This window comes from Lissotriton helveticus, chromosome 3_1, assembly GCF_964261635.1.
Source record: "Lissotriton helveticus chromosome 3_1, aLisHel1.1, whole genome shotgun sequence".
NCBI classification, from domain to species: Eukaryota; Metazoa; Chordata; class Amphibia; order Caudata; family Salamandridae; genus Lissotriton; species Lissotriton helveticus.
This window is the reverse complement of record NC_136061.1, coordinates 1,400,977,728-1,400,995,343: the sequence shown is the minus strand read 5'-3', so window position 1 is coordinate 1,400,995,343 and position 17,616 is coordinate 1,400,977,728. Positions and strand designations below refer to the sequence as shown.

General features: G+C 42.6%; 1 protein-coding gene across 6 annotated transcripts in view; it reads right to left on the bottom strand.

The window, feature by feature from the left end:
* KALRN (kalirin RhoGEF kinase) overlaps positions 1 to 17,616 on the bottom strand; it is a 1,598,314-nt gene that overhangs the window by 821,656 nt on the left and 759,042 nt on the right. For all 6 annotated transcript variants that reach the window (XM_078682047.1, XM_078682045.1, XM_078682043.1 and 3 more), the window contains exon 9: positions 16,579 to 16,809. In XM_078682047.1, the coding sequence (XP_078538173.1) occupies positions 16,579 to 16,809 (231 nt within the window). The remainder of the gene's footprint in view (positions 1 to 16,578; positions 16,810 to 17,616) is intronic.

The window sequence follows — 17,616 nt, the reverse complement described above, 5'->3', positions numbered from 1 at the left end:
AGAGAATGTGTTACTACATTTTTTTCTTTTTAAAATCTGCACAGGCCCAGCAGGACACATACTTCGTGTGTGCTTCATTTAAACAGTTTTTATCATTATCATGGCAGATGTGCAGGACAACAATAAGACAATACAAAATGCCCAGATAAAGCTGGTGATTAATGATCCTGCTGGAGAGCAATCATTTGTCTGTTAGTAGTTTTTAAATGCAGATTACCTGTATTTTATGTGGATAGTTCAGTGGGTTACTGCCTTTGTCACAGAGATCCTTGTGTTACTTGCAGTTCAGAAGTTACAATCCTAACATAGGACAGTGACCAATGAACGGTCACCAAAGAGCTGCATACAAACATGAATGGTATAGTTAGGACTTTTTTTGTTTTTGTGATATAGTTGAACTTCCCCAGTCATTCAATATTCTAATGTTGCTAAAATGAGTATGTTTGAGCAGATATACATTTTTACCAGTAAAGCTGACCCCCCTGGAATACTCTTTAAATCCTTAGGTTGTCTTTCCCCAGACCAAACCCTCTTAAAATATACTGCCCACCAGTATGGATGACATGTGACTCCTACACCTTGTAATCCTCATTGGCTTATGTGACATTCCCTGTCGACTGATTTACATACTTGTATGATTCATTGTCTCTGTATAATGTGTGTGTGGTGTAAAGTACTGACACACACTACACTGATATGAGTAGCGCTATACAACAAATGAAATGCATGTGAGAGAGTGGCTACGTAAAGATGAGGGGCGCTGGTGGAGGGTGGCAGTGAGGGAATCTGAGGTACTGGGAGGGGCTGTGGAAAGATGAGGGGCACTGTTGGAGGGTAGTAGTGAGGGAAATCCAAGGAGGAGGTCATGGGGTGGAGGGACGAGCTAGGGAGAGATGATGGGCACTGATGGAGGGTGGAAGTGAGGGAGTCTCAGGAGGAGGTCATGGGGGGGAGGGGCTACAGATTGATGAAGGGCTCTGTTGGAGGGTGGCAGTGAGGGAATCCGAGGAAGAGGTCATGGGGTGGAGGGAGGAGCTAGGGAGAGATGAAAGGCACTGATGGAGGGTAGTAGTGAGGGAGTCTGAGGAGGAGGTCATGAGGGGTAGGGGCTACAGAGAGATGAGAGGCTCTGTTGGAGGGTGGCAGTGAGAGAATCCGAGGAAGAGGTCATGGTGTGGAGGGAGGAGCTAGTGAGAGATGAGGGGCACTGATGGAGGGTGGTAGTGAGGGAAATCCAAGGAAGAGGTCATGGGGTGGAGGGAGGAGCTAGGGAGAGATGAGGGGCACTGATGGAGGGTGGTAGTAAGCGAGTCTGAGGAGGAGGTCAGGAGCGTGAGGGGCTACAGAGAGATGAGGGGCACTGGTGGAGGGTGGCAGGGAGGGAATCCGATGATGAGGTCAATAGCGGGGCTATGGAGAGATGAGGAGCACTGGTGGAAGGTGGTAGCAAGGGAGTCCGATGAGGAGTTCAGTAGGGGGTGCTATGGAGAGATGAGGGGCGCTGGTGGAGGATGGTAATGAGGGAGTCTGAGGAGGAGGTCATGAGGGGGAGGGGCTACAGAGAGATGAGGGGCACTGGTGGAGGGTGGCAGTGAGGGAAACCGAGGAAGAAGTCAATAGGGGGGTCATGGAGGGATGAGGAGCACTAATGGAAGGTGGTAGTAAAGGTATTTACGGAGAAAGAGGTTATTGGCGCAGCACCAAAAAAGACTTACGCATCAGCGCTGAAGCCGGCCCTGTCATGGCCTTTCTGTTTTTGTTTATTTAATTAGCAGTCGGGCCATAAGGGCCTACTGTGGAACATACTTTAAAGTGCGTGCTAATTATATTTACTGCTGTATTCAATGTTTTAAGTATTAAGGTGATTTTACTAATGTTTTTACCGGGAAAAATGAAAGTGGAGCCCGATGGTGCCTGATATGGAGCTGGGGCCTAAGGTCAGCTGTGAGATAAGGTGCACTGGAGAGGAGTAGTGGATAATCATGCCTGTAAGGGAGTGCGTTGCAGAGTCCGTGGTCAGGTGGCGGTAGTAATGAAGAGGGATTCTCCCTGAAGGCTCGTACAGAGGGAGCCCGAGTAGTGTCACTTGCCTGATACTCCCACGTCAGAAACCTCCTCTTCCCATCAAAGGAACATTACATGGAAAAAACACTTTTTGAGAGTGATAACATTAAAAAGAGATTTGAAAAAGAGTGAATTTTACTGGGCCTTGTAAGACTAAGAAGAGATAAAGGAGGGCCCTGAAGCAGGCCTGCCTAGTCATATATGCGACAAATCGAGCCCGCAGTGGCCCACCCAAATGCACCCTTGGCCTACCCAAATAAAAATTCCTGGAGCCGGGCCTGCCATAAGGGAAGCGCCCGGCCTGCAGCACACATCAGCCAGCGCTTGATCATTAACCTTTGCAGATGCCAGCGCCACTGCGGTTGCCAGGGAGACTGTAAAAAACAATTTCCTCTCTTCAAATGGAAGATAAATTATTCTGCTTTGCACTCTAGGGGTAAATCGTCATCTCTGCGCTCCTTTGAGTGGGCTCTGCGTCCGAGGAGGGGGAGCCTTTGCAATCAGGACCAGCAGCAGTCACAGAAGAGGGTGCGCCTCCAGCAGGGTACCGACGGCAGCCGACACCGGAGAAATGCAGAACGGAGAGCGATCTGCAAAGCCATTTCGGTCGGAGCTATGTTTTTCTTCGTAGTGCCCCGGAAGCAGTTCCTGGAAGAGGGGCGGTCGGTGACGTCATCGGGGCACGCAAGGCTGTCCAGACGAGGATAAAACCACGAGCAGGACCAAGACCTTCTTCTTTGTCCCCTCCAGAGACTATCGAAGCCAGACCGGCAGCCAGTTACCCACCCACCCATCCCTAAATCAGGCAGGGTCCTTGGCAGGAAAAGTAGCAGGAGATATCGAGATGTGGGCGTTTTGGTATGGAATGACAAACCCTTGGACAGGGAGAGCATTCAGTGGGGGCTCCAGACTAGCGGGAGGGGGGACTGATCTGCTGGTGGTCCTGAACTCTCTTGCTCTACCCGAGATGCATGTGTTAATAGGACTTAAAGAGAGCATCTGTGATCAGGAACCCCGTTTGGGCCAATGCGTTATGCAGGGCCCTGGTGTGGTAGTGGCCTCTGGGATAGAGATTGGTAAAGTTGCAATGTGATACTACTATGCTGTTGGATACCCTGGCGGGCAGGGGGGTACTCAGGGGCCTATTCAAGATGGGGCCTGCTGGCACAACGAGCACTGGGTGTTCTACACAAGGAGCGTGTTTGGATGGTTAATGCAATGTTTATGTGAATGTAAAGTCAGTTTCCGCCTTCCTAACCTTTTGCATATCTTGCATCCTTGCTATATCTTGCAATTGTTTGAAGGTCTAATCAAGTGATTATGTTATTATGCAGTATAAATGTTCAAGAGAATAATGACCACATTTATGAGAAATAAAGTCTACACCATGGACCAATATCAGTGGCCATTGTTAAGGTCAATTATGTGACTGTGGTGTGGAAACTGGTTGTTTGGGAAGGGTCGAATCGCACATGGTATGCATACTAATATCATGGCACTCTTCCATGGATCCTTCTCTCCTGGACCTAAGTTGGACACTCCCGGACACAGAAGGTCTGAGGATATGTTACAATTGTGTGTTAGATATCTATGAACCACAGCTACACCAACTATCTAGTTATCCTTTTCACAACCCAGATGCCTAAATGGCAAGTAAATATCATGAAAGCCGCAAAAGCACTATGGGGCTGGCTTTAGTAATCATGAGAATAAAGCAGGAATCTACATGAGAAATGATCTTTGAACAAATCAAGGGAGTCTTAATAAAAACTAATCCTGGAGAATAGAAAATGGATCATATCATGTATTTAATTAAAATTCAATTCCTTTTGTTAGGAAGAAGGGAATCTCTGAAAGAGATTTTCTCACTTATTTCTGGCATTAATCACTGAATCTGAAGGTTTTGTAAAAGAAATAAGCACATTGACTGCGGAGAGCTCTATGTCGTGCAGACACAATCATTCATCTTGCAAATTTCCTATGTAATATTCATCGAAAAAAGGAGAGAAGATGACAATGGTAACTAATGGACACTGTGGTTCTATGGTGGACCCAGCGCTCACATCCCCCAGGCCATTTCTAATGAGGTTGTTGCCCAAGCTCCAAGTAAACAGAGTCCTTGCTCATGCTCTCGATGCTGCTCGTAACTAGATAATTTGTTTTTTTTTAACTTGGCTAATGGAGAATGTGCTAGCCTCCATCAGAAATAATATTATTACCAATGCATGTAGCTATTATTTTGTTTAGTTATCAACAAAGCTCTTTAATGTAGTGTTTGCTCATTAATAAATTTGTCAGCACTGCCATGGATACAACATCAGCCGGCATTTGGAGGAGGAGGAAGGGTGTGTGGCCATGCCGCAACCATGGACTGCTTCATCCACCACTGCTCTGCGCATTTTGGCTAGTTTCACAAAATGACTGCCTTTTACCGAGTCCACCCTTACATGGTCCGAATAGTGTTATAGACGGCCCAGAGCCACCAACAAACCCATCTGTGTTGCCCTTTCTTTGTCCTTGATGCCGTGCCAGGTCCTTATATATGATCGTGCTACCAAAATGCAATATCAAGGCCACAAACTACCTCACTGTGCTAACTTCACTGGGCTCAGATCAGAGCTCTTTGTTCATAAAAGGCACAGTGAGGAGAGATGTAACTCTTTCCTGCCCATAACCCATATTAACGGCAACACTGCCGTACGGCCACTGATGTATAATATGTAAACCTTGGGGTTATTTCAGGGCTGTTTCAGTATTGAGAGAGAAAAAAAAATCACAATTCGCCGGTCTTCTCTGCTGTTGAAAGGCCAACCTCATGCACGCCTTATTGCGCGGGAACCCTCCTCAGCTAAGACACGTCTATGCGCACAGAGCAGCACTTAATCCGCGCCCTGTGGGTATTCTGCAGTCCCCTGGAAACTGAATGCTGAACAGTCCCACTAATATTGACCTGTCAAAGCGTTACCCAGAGATGTCACTCCTGGTAATGAGACGTGTGATGGCTGTAGGCTATCCTGCGGGGCAGTGAGTGTCCTGGTGCCCGTGGACCGTCATTGAGTAATAGCCACGCTGTAACTGATCCCCCCGGAGGACGTGCACGACGCCTCCTCGGGCCTCGCCACGGGCCTCTGCCGCCCAGGTGACAACATATTGGAAGCCAAAGTGTTTCCATCTGGAGTCATTACCAAGGACCAACCATACGCTTGTGTGCGACAGTGTTTGAGAGTCTGCACCACTTGGCCTGCGTATTAAGGCTTGTTGGAGAGTCGGGGGAAAATAATATTACTTGAATTATAATAAAAATAATTGGAATACAGCAGTATCGTTCCATGCAGGAAATGTAATCACCTGTGGTGCTACCATCTCTATATACATCTAGTACAAAGAGTGCTACCAAAAAGGAACCAATCATCTTGAGGCTTGAAATATTAATAGGTTTGTGCTACAGATATTGCGCATGCTTTACTTAGTGAAGATTAAGACACAAGTTCACAAACTTGGGGGTAGATACATTTTAAAACGTGTTCACTTTTAAACTTTGCTTGCCCATACAAAGTGAACATTTCCCCTTATATATAAAAAGTGTCAAAGATGCTCTTTGGAGAAATTATTTAAAATCTACCATACCATTTTTTCTACTTTGTCATATCTTTGCTTGGTCAGTGAGAAAAACAATCTGCAGCACATGTCTGGAGTAGTTGCGTCCCTAAGTAGACTATCCGGAGCATAGTTATCACTTGTGACTCTGGTTTCTTGGGTATGAACTCGCATCCCAATGAGGAACCAGTGACACTAAGGTTACATTCATAATGCAGACTCGGACCTGTTTCCCAGTCAAAATGGGAGACACCTGAAGGACATGGAGAATTCAAGTAATAGACATAGTGTATCTGTCCCAAACTAAAACTATACCCATTTGTCCACTACTTAAATAAAATGATTACAGCTGTGGAAACGCAAGAACAAACATGTATTGAAGATATAGTGGTAAAGAAGACCAAGTCTTCAAAGTATATATTGCAAGCCTCTAGGTAAAATGATGGCTGCTTCTACTTCAATACAAAGACAGAAGTATTTGCGGTTGATCATTGTATACAGACAAGCTCCGTGATCTTCCAGGGCAAACTACTGGGAGGTTGGTGAAACCCTACTCTGTTATAACAAGTGATCTGGGAGATTCCTGCTCTGGGAATGTCTTTAATCCTGTTTGTTCCATGCCCCACTGGACATTGGGTACAAACCAAGGAATCCCTAAGCTTGATTGCTCCCTATTCTTAGGTGTCACTAGCCAGGGTACCACACTTACCCAAAGGCAGCATGTCCTCCCTATACTAGAAATAAAAACTATTTAGTTAAACCCATCTCCTGACAGTAGGCATTCTCTCTCACCTCCTCTACGTTGTACTTCTCTAGCTACTAAGCTATTTCGAAGGTTTCCTGCCCACGCCAGTGCATGCAGTGAAACCGCAACTCCAGGCCTAGGGGGTCAGAGTATTCCTACCATGATCCTTGTGTTTTTTTAAAAAAAAACATGTTCTTGAGACTCGGGCGATTCCCGAGTCCCAAGATTGCTGTACCACTTCCTTTCTGAAGTGGTGGCAGCCAATCCGATCTCAGCATTAGATCTACCGGCTCTGTGGACCCGCTGCATCCCTAGATATAATTAAATCTTTTTGCTTTAAATTATTTTAAAACTACTGAGCGGATTTACACCAAATTACAAAAATATCTAGCTTTTTGCCAAATTTGGTGTCATCCCGTTCAACGGTTCAGGCTCTAGTCGTATCTAAACTCCCTTTGAAAAATTGCATGGGTAAAGTGCATTTTGGAACCCCCTTTGTCTTGGCCCCCGCTTGACAAATTACCCCGAATATTTCCAGGTAGCAGAAGTGAGTGGCAAACTAGTTTTGAAAATTTCGTTAAGATTCGTCAAACTGAGCCAAAGTTATTAGCAAAACAAAAAACATTTTTCCTATGAAAACTAGGTCGTAATTATAATTACCTACTGGCGACTCCCAGTAGAATATCAATTCTATATGAAAATGGAAATTTAAACGGGAAGGCAGCCTAGAATTAAGTTGGCATCCTTGACTTGATATCGTGGCTGCAATGCAAGTACGGAAAACAATATAGTATCGACAATAGGTGGCTTCAGAAGTGATGACAAAAGAGAGCATGTATTTAGAGCCAAAAAGACAAGATGAAATGCCAAAGTCTATATTTAGGAATTCGATATTTCATCATTTATGTATACTTGTATCTATAGTTTTGTGTCTTTGTTTGATCATCAAATCTGAGGGATTCCTTAGGCCGGGTTTCCCGCCCTAAAGTGAGGTCTCTGTTGGGGGTTATCCAGATTCCCCCGGAATCCAGTAATTATTCAGTAGGGATCCACAGAATTCAAAGGGTTAAGACCCAACCACTCTCATGTAGGACACATATAATTTAAGAGAAGGGGGGAACAGCATCGCTGTTTCCTACCTAAATGCAAACACCGCTTCAGTTGCAGTCAGTGCCACAGCAATATCTAGAATTAATCTTTATGCCACTTTTTACCACAGCTTTTGAAGTTTCCCATTACAATAAATAAGTGTTAATAATATTCTGTTTAATTGTTCTCAGTTTACCAATCTTGGAAGATCACGCCAGATGCCAGCACTAAAAGTTGAAATCACTGAGCAATCAAAAATTGGTAATTACTCAGAATTGTATTAACTTTGCAACCACGGTGCACATGTATGGCTTCTATTAACAGTAAAAAAAAAAAAGCTAGTCCTCAGTATTTAAAATTTGTGATTTTGACTTCCAGAAAATTCATGATTTGTTTGAATGTCATACTGGGATTGGATACACATAAAAAAAGTTAAAAGCATCTCTAAGGTACTATTAAACATAACCATACAATTATTTTAAGTGGACACTTTAAAAGCAGATGAAAATGAAATCTGACTTTCATAGGAATGACTCATACTCAATGTCAAAACAGTGTTTACACTGTTGCATAGGTATGATGAAAGGAGAAGGTAACTAGACATGGGAAAAATTAGGTAATTGAAAGCCAAATATGGATTAGTCTGTGGTGCGAAGAGAGTTGGGAGAACCAGGATCTACATCAGAACAACGCTGAGGGGCAGAAGTAGTGAAACTATTGGGGGGGGGGGGGGGGGCACATAAAAAAAAGAGTGGGTAAAAGGAAATGAGAAACATGGCCAGAGAAAGATCTAGATACAGAAGATGGGTGAGGGGGGGCAGAGAGTGATGAGTGACTCATTCCAGCAATAAATAAAATTTAAATAACTTCCTTTTTATTTTAGAACTTTCTACCCTTCTAGCCTCCAATTTATAAAAGGCTGAGTCTGTCCTGCTTGGATAGAAATCCGTGCCCTGTAGGACTCCTACATATTACTTTACAGTGTTGCTGTTCCGACTTTTACTCATAATTAGGTTTTATTGTTCCTCTCTTGCCAACAAAATAGATGAAATATCGTTTAAAAAGAAACTCAATGGCCCGACCATGAATGTATTTTGTGCACTTGAAGCCATATTCAACGGGCAAAATTTGACTTTGTGCACAGATGTTACCATTTAGATTCACTGGATGAAGATTGATTGAATTTCCTATATCCAAAGGAGAAATATGAAAGTGGAAAGCCCCTATTCTAGTTGCAGTGAACGTGTTGGGGTATTTTTGCATGGATCCACCTGGAAGAGTTAGTGAACACCCACCAATTCGTCGTTTTTGGGTAGACACTATAATTTGTATGTTTCCCCCACTTTAGAAATATATTCACATCTCGGTGTAAGTGGTTTTTTGGGACAGAAGCCCTAGTATTTGATACAGATGGAATGGAAGTCATTTTTCCAGGGGGAGGGGCGGGGAAGAGTTGTTAATACACAAGAAAAGAAAAAAAAAGGGGTCTACTCGCAAATCTACTTTTGTGTTTAATAAACAAATGCACAATTCTGAACCTCTGTAAAATAGAGCAGACGAGACAGACTTACTTAACTACTGCTGAACTTCTTCGAGAGCTGGAAAAAAGTCTGAGATTAGCTCCAAACTCAGTAATTACCATTTTGGAGCAAATATCCGTTTTTTTATCCTGAAATTATGTAAATTGGGCACCAGTAGTAAGTTACTTTGTTAGTCCAATAAATGAAGGTATTTCCCCGCCATACTGAATGTTTAAATTACATAATAAAAATCTGACACCCACTACACCAACTTAACCTCTACATCATAAGGTAAGTATAAGTGGAGATAAAAACTACAATTATATGCTTACTTTGTGCTATAGTGGTAGAAAATGTAGTGGATGCAATACTATTATAGGTCGGTATTTTCGACCTTGCTATAGAGACTTCTAATCTTCTGGACATTTTTTTATTTGGTTTCCTTTTTTACCAAGGTAAATATTTTTTCAACCTAGTTAGAACAGGATCTTATTACATAGTGCAAACAAGAAAGTTAACAATAGTAGCAGTTTCCTATCTAAACATCACTATTACCTATTACAAGATTGTGTATTTTGCATTCAAGGATTCGGCTTGAATGCCATCCTACTAAGATTGTTGAAGGATCAAGAGAGAACATAAGATTTTTTATAAATTCCAGAACAAATCATTTTCCACAGTAACACATGTAGAGAAGAGTGGATGTGACAGTGATCAGTATTGTGGCTATTTCTTCAAAACCTTCAACTGTGATTTTGCCCAAATTCTTAAGTTTGCGCAAAATGAATTTACACTTCTATTTTTTAATGTACCAATTAGGCAAAGTTATTGATACTAGCACTGACCGTGAGAAATAAATAAATTACTTGCAGACATCCCACAAGTAGAATTTTTACTGAGTAAAAACAATCTGGGATGTTTTGTTAAAAAAACAACTGCATCTAGCGGACAGGTTTGGTTTATAAATTTCTTTTGAAGAAGAGGCTAAATTTACAAGGGCATTCAAGCTATTTCGGTTATAGGTCCCCTCAGGGCCTCTTCACGCTTCCAAACCCAACCACACCTCAGGAATATATTTTTTCAGGAGTCATTGCACTTGGCACTTCTCCATTGGCTAGAGTCTTCCCTTGACTATTTCATCGTTATTACTTTTAACAAGGGCAATTCTTATAAATTTAGGTGCCAATTTTTGGGATTAAAGGGTCTTACGTAAGACACGTTTCCAAAGCTGCAAGCTACTGTAAGATATATTTATAGACAAACATACCAAGACAACGGCATGCTGCTTCTTTTAATCTTAACCAAAAGATATCATTTGGCTTTCAGATAGTAACTATACTAAAGCACATGTTCATAAATTCGGTTTAAGTATCAACTGATTTTTTTCAATAAAGAGCTTCACATGCTATCCTTTTTCTGTAGCTAAATATGTAGTTTTGCTGAAACCCCCAGCCTTATTAGAGTTGAAGTCATATAATCATTATTTTGCTTTGTGTGTACTTAGATTTTCTTGTGATGAAAGAAATCCCTGCTAACAAATTAGATCTTTCAAGCCTCCACTCACTTCTTCAGAACCAAAGATCTTGCTCAAATGACATTACACAATTGACTACGCATGAGAAGGGAAAGTGTGGAAAAGGAGGATCTAGTTGACTTTCAAAAAACGTCAAGGTAACCTTTGACTGACAGCTGTATGGATTGTTGGGAAACTGCTAGAGTCTAACAATGTGAAGCATGGTTTCATTTTCAGCCCAGAAAAGTACTTTTGCATATCCATTTTTATTTAACAGAGTCTTATAGGGCTCAAGCAAAAATAGGTATGAGCGCTTTACATATAACAAACACTGATAGAATGTCTTATACTGAACAATAAAGAGTAAGCCTAAGCAAAATAGCAGAATGGATGCGGGGTAAAAAGGAGAGGGCGAGCGAGAGGGGACTACAGTAGTGAATGGGTAAAGATGAGGAACTAAATGGAACTTGCAAACCTTGAGAAGGAAGAGGGTGCGTGGAAGTGATAAAGGGATACAGGAGGGAAAAGGTGAAGAGAGAAAGAAGTATTCATGCCTCAGTTGGTCAGAAATCAAAGCATTTGCCTGGAGCTAGTTCTGATATCCTGAGACCACAGGCATCAAAGTGCTCCCGCTGAAGGGAAACCGCATCAGCAATAATCTCATTCAGTGACTGCACCAGCCATAGAGGATAAGAATGCATCTCAACCATTCAGTGCAGAGAGGACCAGTTGGTTTTCAGGACTACTGAAGTAAATAAATAATTCTTCCTCTGTGAATATCTGCACACTTTATTTTTCTTGCCCTCGGTAGGCGCAGCTTCCCTAACTACAGAAGAAACACTGTTCTCAGGATGCTACCACCATACTCCCTGAAGGTTTTTGGTGCGGTTGACTGGCTAAAATAAAAGTCTTTCTTAATGTAGGGTGACAATAACGTGACGTCTAACGGATCACCACCTCCTCTGTCTCCATATGGGCTATGATAATGCTGTTCCTCGCATCTATGAGTTGCCATCTTTATTCATTGACTATGGCACCAGTAGTATGCTGATGACACATGGATCTATATTTTGCTCACTCCAGTAAAAGTATAAAAAAGAGTGGGACCAGGTATCGTTTGAGGATCACATTAAAAAAAATTATGAGAAAATTTGAGAAAACTTTATTGGGACCCTCAACAGTCAATTTTGGTCAATGGTATGTTACTGTTCGCCATCGACATACTAATCGCCGATAGCATCATTATCGGGTCTGTTTCCTCCACCAGGAGGCAGCCGCCTTACTTGGAAAGACTGTATGGGATCCGAATCAACTAGAAAAAATTACCAACATTTACCTCCTAACCAAGACTTCTCTGATTTAATAAAACATGGATAGAGGTAAGATTAAAAACAAAGCAGATGTCTCCAGGGATATTTTAAGTGTCCCTCTCATCAAACATATAATGTCGGTCTACGTGTTTGATCCATACTTACGCCCCAGCGGGTTGGTGGCTTTCATCCAGACCATTAGGATGGGTGGATCCCTTTTCTGTACCAGTTAGGACACTATCCCCTGGCTCGAAGTCTTTCGGGACTGTTCACTTTTTGTAATGGAGGAGAAAGCACTGTTCTCTTAGATTGCGGGGTAGGCAGATTGACTGCAGTTCTTGCGGCGCAGAGTCTCCGTACTAGATGCTGTCTCTCCCGTCCTCATCCCAGTGTCCATTGCAGCCTATTGAATTGCCTCTAAGATTGTGTGGTGCTGCGAAATTGAGCAACAATTGCTACAAATAATTCATGCCATGCTTTGGACTTTGTTAAATTGTCTGTCCAGAGACATGGGAAATTGCAAAGAAAGGTCAAACTAAATTGAGTAATGAGACAAGTGAGTCTTGGACTTGGCTGTTTCCAAGCAGTGTTATCAGTAACTCTTACACTAACCTGCAGAGTTACTGATCTAGGGCCCATCACAATGGACCCACAAAGATCAGGTGTAAATTACGCATATGTAATACCAGATGTTTTGTACATTAGTTGGTGTGCAAACGGTGCCTGACTGGACACTCTGAATAGGGAATAACACAAGGAAGGGCATCTTATTTTCCATTCCAAGAAGTGCAAATAAAACGTGTACAATTTGCTCCCACGATTTACGCCTGGTTCTCTTGCAATACCATTTTATGCGCTAATGGGTGTTTGAGCCCTGAATGGGATTACCAGCCCCGTCGTGATCAGGAGCCTAGTGAACAGGTTGGAAGCAGTGCCGTTTTGTTGCAAACAAGAGAAAGGTCCCATTCCTTGCATATGCCAGTGCATGTGCACAGGACCAGTATGGGAACATGATACAGCCCTCGGTGTTTTAAGCTATCCACAGTTTTAGCTACACGAGTTTTAAACACAGTAACTCCGGAGTAAGAAGTCAATCTCTGAATCCAGACCTGAAGGTGCACTCCCTTCGATACCGCAGGCACTTGATCTATAAATGTTATATCTAAGTCAATAATAATTTCAAGAATTTTTGCTTTGTTATCTGGATACACCTTCATAACTATTGCGGTAGAATTTGATGTCCGCTTCCAATACTTAATTTGTGCCGGTATAGGGCAGCAGCACTAATTTTTTTGAGCAAGGACTTATTTTTTATCATAAAACTTTGACCCGATCAAGACCGTTAAAGTCAGAAAACATAAAAAGAAGAAAGAGCAAGATAGTAAAATAGTGACAAAAGGAGAAAGCAGGGATGGAAAATAACATGCAAGTGTTGGGTTATAGTGAAAGGAAGTGTGGGGTGCTGGAAGAAAGAGACACGAGATGGAATCAAGACAGTCTTGGCATTCAACAACCTTGGCATTTCACAGCGCTGTAGTCGGGTTCTATGAAAAACCTTGGGCCTTTGCACCTTTTGGCGGGGGGCGCAAATTATATAGTGTGCTGTCTCTGGTCTCAAAATACAATGGATACTTTTCCACTTTTTACCCACCATATGTTGGAAAAAACCCTTCATCTCTACTCCTTGAATCTTTATCAGGACAGTGAGGAAATACCTCATAAAACTGCAAGCCATCCCCATAGGATGCTGACAGCAAGGAAACTTAAAAGTGTAAATAAGAGGTCAAAGTAGATGATAAAGATAATAAGTGAAAGAAAAGATCCAGATACAACTCTGCAAATTATGTAATGGAAAAGAAAGATCCATAATATCTTTTGAGGCTGCACGCATGTATTTACCCCCAAGGCAAATGACCAAAAATCAAATCCTTTCTCTTCTTTCAAACAGTATTTATGTGTCATGACCCTGCAGGTCTTTTACACTACACTTCAAAGCAGCTTTGGAATCAGCTCTATAGATTGTGGTCCTTCACAGCAGGGACTATGTGGCATGGCATGATGGTGAAAGGTCTCAAATACTATCCAAATCAAAGCCCTGGGATAGCTGCTGCACAAACACCCCTATGTAAGTTGTGGCTAGAATCAAGCATTATTTATGGAGCTGAACTTATTAACATCTTGTGCATATTTCACTGCATCTAAACCAACCTTATGAGAAAGTGGATCATGCAACTCAAGGGGCAAAGACGCTGCTATGCTCAGAGCCAAGAAGAACAAACAAGCATTTGCGATGCAATCGGTCTCGCCTTTGGGACCTTACATGTATTTAGCTATGCAGCATTTTAACCTGGGTGCTGAAACATCTACTGTTCTTTAACATGGTTGGAAGTAAGCACCAAACTGTGTGACACACCAGGTATGGAAACACATCGAGAGAAATATTGCCTTTCAGCAGGAAATGGTATAGTCCAAAGCTTTGTTTTTAATATAAAATCAGGGCCTTCGGTGGTCATATCACTGAAAATACAAGATTTGAAAAAGAATATTATTGTCTACAGGTGCTCCTGGAGGACAATTTCTATGGACTGGAATCTAGAGAATGCTGAAGTGATTCTGGTATTTTACTGACCTGTGCTGGTCGTTTTCTATCAAGAAAGTTAAATAGAGGAAGATGCCAGAAAAATTAAAAAAAGAAAGTCGCTCAGCAGAAAGAAATTCTGGGTTTTTACTGACCTCTACTGGTCCTTTTTAATTAAGACAGTTAAAAAGAGGCAGTTCAACAGAAAAAAGTTCCTAAGCGGAAGCAGACAAGTCATAGAGCTGATCTCCAGAGCCCACAAAGTACATACACATATAAGTATATACTAATATATAAGTGTATACTAAAGTATATACAAGAGGTATCGAATGCTCAACTTAAAAAGGGAAAAAACTCGATTAAAATGTCCTTAGGCCACACAGCAAGTATCTGAATTAAATCTCTCACACTTTATGCTGGCACCAAGACTCCTTCATGCCACAACAAAGTTGAAGGGCCACTTCTTCAACAAGCACTTTAGTCGTCATCAAATGGAACCCTTCCAGATGCCCAGGTTTCTGGGACGTCAAAGGGAATCTTTTCCCCATTAATAAATAAAAACTCAAAATGGTTACCACCTCTTACCTGACATTGTTTAATTTCTATGCACAGCATTCCATAGTTCAACATCTAGGTTTGTGGTCCGGTAACGCCGCTACATAAATACATGTACATTAAGGCACAAGAGTCTACTTTAGTCAACTAAACTAGAAACTTTCAGGACTTAATATCCTCAGACTGGGTAAGTACACATGGTTTATCGGTCACGGGGCTAGTCAGCACAGCTGTAGCTCTCAATGAACAATAAGTACCCTTTAGGTACTTACAACCCCATTTTTTTAAGCTACTTTATCTCTGTGGCATCTGCTCTGGAATAGTCCAAAACAGGCCCTGTACTGGGAAAGGGCCTTAAATGATGTAAACCATTTCTCCAATACACAGATTCCATGCATTCCAGCATATGTCCTCTTAAGACAACCGAACCAATTATAGTACCCAATGAAATCCCCAAGAGGTCAACAAATGGCAATAGTCCTGGGAGTGGGGCAACAAGCTAAGCTCCCACTTTGGGACTTGGACTGAGTGTCAGACTGTTACATAAACTGTGGCACTTCTAAGACATGGGAAAATTGACTCTCTCAACAGACCAAACACTAGAAATTTACAATGGGATCTGGGCCTCCTTTATTAATCTCCTTTCATCCGAATTTAACGAGCTGACCATCCCCAGGAAAATTAAATTACTACATCGTTTTCCCCCTTCACTGGAGACACGGAGGACACCGCCTATCACCATGTCACAATGTGGGTGGTATGAGACAAAAATGTTTGATATCCTCTGGGTTTCATGGCAGATACTACATGGCAGTGACATTTGAGCTACCTTCTTAACATGAGTATAAGGGGGAGGGTTCCAGGTTGCGGTTTGATGTTCTCATTCTGTACACTCGCTGCCGGCCTAAGGGTTGTAGGCGACAGCTGTGTGCTTCCCTTTCTTTTATCAAAATGAATTAAACAGAAGTGATCCATAAAAAAGCCGCTTCGTCTTTCTTTTTTAAATTCACAAAAAAACAATTAGTTGGCCAAACAGCAGCTCTCAACACTTTAAAATGGTACTTCCAGGGCATATTTTTAGCCACACCAAGCTGATACTCTGGCTCTTAGTTGAGACGTGGCAATGGGCCGAGAGTAGCAGGCACGCACTGACTGTCTGGGACAAGACATTAAAGAAACCTCCATGTTAAGAAGTATTCAGTTTCTCATTTCGACAACTCACTAATGTCAGCGACGACCATCCGAGCCACGGTTTTAATCACGGACGTCTTGCAGCCTAACGACCCTTACAAGGAAGAAAAACATCCACACAGCAAATGAATCAGCAAGCAAAGAATATGTGAACTTCTAACGTAATTGAATCCACATTTTGTTAATTTAACGAGAGAGAGAAAGAAAGAAGATGAGAACCAAGGGCTGAGGGTTGCCTCGGTGACCTCAGCTCCCTCTCCCAATCGTCTCCGGCTTCCCATCTTCCTTCATTCCTGTCTCTGCTAACAACACACACGAGACAGCTTGGGCTGATCCGTGCATACGGAAACGATGGGTTTCGCGTATAACAGTAGACCTGCTGCTCTGGCTGGACTTGAACCGGAAGAAAGCCTTACCTGTTGCACATCCTGCTGAAAGACACACAGCTGGAGCCGCTGGTGCAGCCGGACCTTCCGGTGCTGCCAGATGCTCTCGAGCCTCCGCTGGTGGTGCAGCACCTCGTGCACCACGTCCAGGACTTGGTGGACCGCCTTGGAATAGTTGGCAGTGGCCGTCAAGGACTCTGCATTCCCTGGACTCAAAGGCCGCTGGAGGACGTCCAGGAGAGCTTTACCATCTTGGCTGACCTGTAAGAGAAGTCAAAGGTAGAGTTTATTTATTTATTTAATTATTTTAAAAGTTTTATATAGCGCTGGCTAGACCCGGAGGTATCAGAGCGCTTTACATGAGCATCAGATCATAGTTACAGGTTACATGTTATGTTATGTTATGTTATGTTATGTTAATTGGGCTCTTCTATAGCGCAACGGCTACTCGCAGTGGAGTGTCCCGGCGCTTTGGCGAAGAGGACCTTTATTGGAAAGGAAACATAACTGAAATTAAAAGACTTCACAATTCATAAGTAAAAAGCCAGGTTTTTAATGCCTTTCTAAAGGGCATCAGGCTGGGGGCTTGTCTAAGAACAAGAGGCAATTTATTCCACGCATGTGGGGCCAGGTAATGAAAAGAGCGCCCCCCTTGTCTAGTTCGTTTGATGGAAGGAACGGACATTAGAAACATGGAGGCAGAACGAAGAGCTCTGCTCGGTTTATACAAAACAAGACGCTTTTTAATGTACCCGGGGCCCAAATCATGAAGAGCCTTGTAAGTTAACGTCAAGCTCTTAAACAGCACCCTTTTGGCTATAGGGAGCCAGTGCAATTCCTTCAGCAAATTAGAGGCACTAGCTCTTCTAGGAAGACCATAGATAGCCCGAGCGGCTGAGTTTTGCACAACCTGAAGTCTCCTTACTAGATATTTGGGAAGACCCAGATAAAGGACGTTAACATAATCCATACGTGACCCTACCAATGCTTGGACGATGACCCTGCGATGGTTCACGGAAATCAAAGGGAGGAATTTCCTGAGCATCCTCAGGATACCAAAGCATTTCC